General features: G+C 47.3%; 1 protein-coding gene across 1 annotated transcript in view; it reads right to left on the minus strand.

Annotated features, from left to right (window-relative positions):
• Nucleotides 1–4,512, minus strand: part of Hadh (hydroxyacyl-CoA dehydrogenase) — a 38,717-nt gene extending 34,205 nt beyond the window's left edge. Inside the window, exon 1 of the mRNA XM_005357293.2 lies at nt 4,320–4,512. Coding sequence (XP_005357350.1) covers nt 4,320–4,448 — 129 coding nt within the window. The 5' untranslated portion in view covers nt 4,449–4,512. The remainder of the gene's footprint in view (nt 1–4,319) is intronic.
• Between the last annotated feature and the right edge of the window lie 1,291 nt (nt 4,513–5,803).

A 5,803-nucleotide genomic window follows, 5' to 3' on the forward strand; every position in this document is an offset into this window, starting at 1 on the left:
AAATAAATAAATATTAAAAAAAAAAAAAAAAGAAAAGAATTTCAGTATCTGGGGTGCAAGCATAGCTCCAGCACTCAGGCTTCCTGAGTTTTATCAGGGCACCACCTGTGGCCCTGACTGTCAGGAAAGGATGGGGCTGGGAGGGCAGAGTAAACCGCAGGAGAAACAAGGCCACTTTTGGGTTTTTTTTTTTCTCATTATTTTTTCAGTGTTGTAATAAACAAGACTTTTTTTGTTTCTTGGTGACTGCTGTTTAAGCCACTGAGAACTCCTGCCTTATATTACAGTGGCCTGCATATTCACTGTAAGACACTGAGGGCAAACTATCTGGAAAGCACACACACACACACACACACACACACACACACAACTATTTGAAGGCTGTGTCCTCAGCTCCATGACTTTCCTGGGCCCGTTGGAAAGCAGGCTCGGCCAAAGAGGAAGTATTTTTAGACAAGGGTCCCTCAGAGCTGTAAAAATAGGCCCAGTGAATAGCACACTTGTCAAAGACCCTAGTACTCCAGCCAAAAGACCAAGCAACGCTGCCAGGCAGAAGCATGCCGGATTTGTGCATGATGTGTTTTGCAAACGCATCCTAATATTTGAATCAGGATCTCTGAAGCACAACTTACATGGTAAATCCAAGAGAGAAGCATCAACTGGCGCAATACCAGTCTCTTGGCACGTCCAGCACATCTCCAGAGAATGTCTCTCGGAACCCTACACCAGGGGGGCTGTACTTCATCCACACCACAGTCTATCCTCCAACTCCTAGTGTCATAAAATTATCATCATATCCGACTTCTGACTGCTTCCCAATCCTAGCACAAATATTCAAAGGCAGGCGCTGTCCTCTAACTTCCAGAGGTTCAGCATGGCGCGTGCATGTTATGTGTGTGCGCGCATTCGTGCATGTGTGCATGTGTGCGTGCATGCGTGTGCGTGTGTGAGTGTGTGTGTGTTTGTGTGTGTGTGTGTGTGTGTGTGTTTACACATGCGCGCTATGTGTCCATGAAAAGATCAGAGGATAACTTTTGGGAGTTGGTTCTCTCCTACCGGGTTTCATACTCCAGACTAGCCAGTCCTTGAGCTTCCTGTCTTCACCTCCCATCTCTCATGGAGGAATGCTGGGATTAGTCACACAGCTTCATCCCGGAGCTACAAGCCAGCTCATCTTTGGATCGTTGAAAAGTTCACACATGCTCAAACACACACACACACACACATATGCATGCGCACCATGCACGGGCACACACACACACAAGCACACAAACCACACAACTTTGGGGGCTTTCTTTGGTAAGATGAATTTACTCCTAATCTCCACCAACTCAAACTCCCACCCCCAAAGTGTAAGACGCTAAACACACTGAGCCAGAAAACGTCCCTCAAACACTATTACCAGGCAGCGCAGTCATTCAATGAAGGGTGTGAGCTTTCTGGACTCTTATAAAAACAGCCTCAGTAAGCCGGGCGATGGTGGCGCACGCCTTTAATCCCAGCACTCGGGAGGCAGAGGCAGGCGGATCTCTGTGAGTTCGAGACCACCCTGGTCTACAGAGCTAGTGCCAGGACAGGCTCCAAAGCCATAGAGAAACCCTGTCTCGAAAAAAACCAAAAAAAAAACAAAAACAAAAAAACAAAAAACAGCCTCAGTAAAGCTTCCACAGGGCTCTTCTCTCCACCTGAGAAACATGGAGCTTTCAACTTCCTCCTTCTTTCTTTACATAGCAAAAGGCAATCTGTCTCCACTCAATGCTGCGAGCCTCTTTGCTAGCCTAAGCATCTGGCTGAAGATTAATCGGCAGTCAGAACCAAATCAGAAGCATACAAGAGGCAAACACATAAAACAGGTCAATGTTCTTAAAGACTAATCTGCAGTCTAAGAGGTTTCTTTCCCCCTTAATTAAAAACAAACAAACAAATGGAAGGCAATGTAGACACTCTTAGAAAGTACATACGCATTAATGGCCTATGCTCTGGCCAAATGTCGCTCAACCTGGAACCCCATTTGTCTAAAACTACTTAACTGTTTGATAAATGCATTGGGGGCATAAAAATTTATTTACACCTTTTTCCATATCATTCAGCACAAACTAGAGCACATCAATTAGTTAAAACTATAAACAGAACTGCCACTTGACTTGAGCTGCTTCACAGAGAATTCGAGAGGAACAGGGCCAAATGTGACGGGCGATGATAACCTGGATGCTAATTTGTGCTTGTCCTTTTATGGCGTCACTCAGGTGGAATAATGACATGAAAGGCACTGTCCTGCTCAGCAGTCCCTGAGCAAAGCACAGCGCCAGCTGGTATCTGTGTCAGGAAACAAGCAAGATGGAACAGGAAGCGGGGATCGATGTCTCTCGTCTAAACCCAGTGAGCCTCCCTCAGCATCAATGCTGAGGAACAACGGTGGAAATGAGGACCAAATGGGACAGGATGACTGCAACATGTGCGCTAATTTCCTTGCTCCTTCTCCATGTGGCTACAAAGCCAGCTTAGCTTTGCATACTTGGCCTACTCTGGAGAAACAGAAGTGCGGAGATAAAGAAACGTCCATGTTAGCACCATCGTGCAGACCATCCAACTCCCTTTGCTCAACACATCAATTAATATCTAACCACCCCTGGCGCTAGAGGCAAAAAAGATTTATTATCCTGTACTAAAAACTGTCCATTGTGGATTGGTGTTTTTTTTTCCCCCCAAAAAGAAGGGGATGGCACAACCTAGAACTGCTTACTACAAGGTCATGTGTAAGAAACGGACCAGCTAAACCACTGGAAACGTAGTAGAGACACTACACAAGAAGGCAATTTTCCCTGCAGGCCCAGAGCTGTCACCTAAAGCGACCTGGAGGAACTGTTGTTCTTTATGAATGCCTGCTATGCAGACATTGGGTCTTTGTTACTTTTTTTTTAGTTCAAAAAGTTCTGCCAGGAGGTGAGCAGCTTTTCCTCTTCCCTCTGAAGGCACAGTATACGCTCCCGGTCCAGCTACTCAAGTATTTAATTCACGGGTCCATGATCCCCAACCATGTCAATCATTTTCCTTCCTCTCTTCAGGTTCTAGCATCTTTCCCACGTAATTTTAAGGGCTTCCTGTGCAGGTCCTCAGGAAGGACAACACGCTTTTTCTTTGGTCAGTGATGGGCACAGCATCCACAGAACACAGCAATCTGCATTTGTACAAAAGCCGTATAATGCTTTCTAGTTAGTTTATAATCCACAAGTGTTTCTGGGTCCTTCCCTACATTGTTACTGGAGGCATAAAACCCTATTATATTATTACTAAGATACTGTTAAACATTTCCTAAAGGATACATTGTTTTTTTGGACCTGAACTGCCAATCTCCTCCTCACAGCCTTGAGAAGTTTGAGTGGTACACAGGGATATAAGTGCAGACTAGCTAGCTATACTTTCTTCAGTTCAGTCATGTATTGTTTAAACATACAAACATATTTTAGAAGAAAATTGCAATCAAGTTAACTGACTAACATGTTTAAAGCAAGCATGCAAGTATGCATTTGGATACTTACCCTCCTGAATTAAATTTAGGTAAGCATACTACCCTCCATTGCCACAAAACTCAAGCTGCAAAGTCCTCAAAAGCTAAGAATGTAACAGTGAGGACATAGTTCTCCGAGGTGTGCAGAAAGGCAACCATTAACAGAAAAGGTACTGCACGGATTATGGTATCCAAACTGCACTTGATCCTGAACTATCCCTTAGCTGGCACCAGGCCAAGTCCTCCTACAGACGCCGATCAGAGATTAGAGACTTTTCAGGGCCCTCTGCGTTTATCTCTGTCTCCCTCTCTTGGGGTTCAGAGCTGGGCAAGCACACAGATTTCTGCACCCAGGGCACTAGGTCAAAGGTCAAAGTTGCCTGGCCCACCACCGGGCTGAGTCCCAGTAACTTCACAAACTTCCACTAGGTGACTTTCCAAACTGTTACAAAAGTGAAGGCCAACGAAATAGGGGTGGGGAAAGGCAGGAAACTTGGAAAGAAAACTGCCCAGACAACAACCGGATAAATATTTTTTTAAATAAAAAAAAAATTAAAAGAAATCGCAACAAACTCCTGTCTGCGCCCGGGGGTGGGCAAACACTCTGCAACTCTAGACACAGAACTTTGCGCAACCTATTCCAGCGTGCACGCGTGCAGTAGCGCTCTCTACCGAGCCTTCTCCGGACCGGGGACAGCATGCACAGAAGAATCGGACCAAAAGCTCTGGATCTGGGACAGGGGCGCAAGCTGCGCCTTCTCGGCCGGTTTCGAACGACTTCCACGACACCCGGGGCGCGCGACCCGCTCACCTGCGCGATGCCCGCCCCCATCAGCCCTCCGCCGATGACCGTCACATGCTTGATTAGGATCTTCTTGGCTGCAGCGGCCGCGGAGGAGGAGGACATGGAGCGCACGAACTGCCTGGTCACGAACGCCATGGTGCAGTGGAGCAGGGGTGAACGAGCAGTTGAGACCGCGCAAGAGGCCCTAGCACTTCGCGGGGGAGGGCGGGGAGGTTACGTAGAAGGCGGAGCCTAGTGCGCGCCCCACCCACCAGTTTGAGAGACTGCAAGTCCTTTCCCGGAGGGCGGAGCCAGGACCCAGGCACAGGCAGAGCAAGAGACCTCTTGTGGTTGCCGTCGCAACTTTGGGTTCTGATTGAGTTGTGATTCTGAGCATTGCTGAGGGTGAGAAAGGTAACAGCGGATAGAGAACACAGGAAAGGAACGCCTGGGAATCGACCAACCTCCTGGCAATCAATGTGCTAGTGACACAGAATTGCTGTTGACTTGACTTCTAGATGTTCATCCGGGAACACTCACCATCCGGAGAAAAGCCACCCCACCCCCCCCACCACCACCACCACACACACACACAGAAAAAATTCCTGTGTTAATTCCGTGTGAACTGAAGCTCCCTGGAAAAGCCTCCTCTGTGTCTTACATGCTGCAGAACAGAACTGACTTCCTGTCTGTGGAGAGATGGAGTGTTGGGGATAGGGTCAAAGTTCTCCCCAGCTGCTTGTAGTTACCCACCTCTAAGTTACATACAACTTGAGAAATGTGTTGCTCAGCAAGTCTCTCACTCCCACCAGTCCAACACTAAGATAATGGGTTTTGTTTGTTTGTTTGTTTGTTTGTTTTAAGCGTAAAAAAAAACCCACCAGGAAACAGAGTCTGTTGCTCTGCCAGGACCTGTCTGGCCAGGGTCGGCCGGCACCAACGTTCTGGGTAAACCTATGAAGTTATGACCTTATTCGTCCTGTAACTAAGTTAGGTAACCTTCTTTTGCAGTGAAGCTTGTCTTTAGAACTGCTTCCACACGTCCCCTGCCGCGGGCTCTTTCACGTGGCTGCAAAGAATCTCTCATGCATTCCCTTTGGAGCAAGGGCTGTGTTTTGCGTTGACCCTTTCAATCTTATTTTTATATTTAAGTCTTCAAAATAAGCCAAGGCCATTGAGTGGTGCATTCCAGCGAAATCAGAAACTTTCGGGACTGGAAACGGAAGACGGAAGTGCAGAACCCGCACAGCTGGAAAAATGAGTAAGTTTATGAAGAAAGAACGAAGTGTGAAGTGGTGGCGTGAGAAAGGACGCAGGAAGGAAGGGGAGGGTTCTAGGGCTAGGCGTACTGGAGGGAGCTTGAGGAGCTGGGTCTCAACTTAGTTTTCATTTAGAAGTCATAGTCAATGAAAGGCTGATTATAATCCAAGTCTGGTGCTATGGCAATGTAGTTTTTCCTTCCTTCCTTCCTTCCTTCCTTCCTCCCTCCCTCCCTCCCTCCCTCCCTCCCT

This window comes from Microtus ochrogaster, chromosome 21 (assembly GCF_000317375.1).
Source record: "Microtus ochrogaster isolate Prairie Vole_2 chromosome 21, MicOch1.0, whole genome shotgun sequence".
Lineage (NCBI taxonomy): Eukaryota > Metazoa > Chordata > Mammalia > Rodentia > Cricetidae > Microtus > Microtus ochrogaster.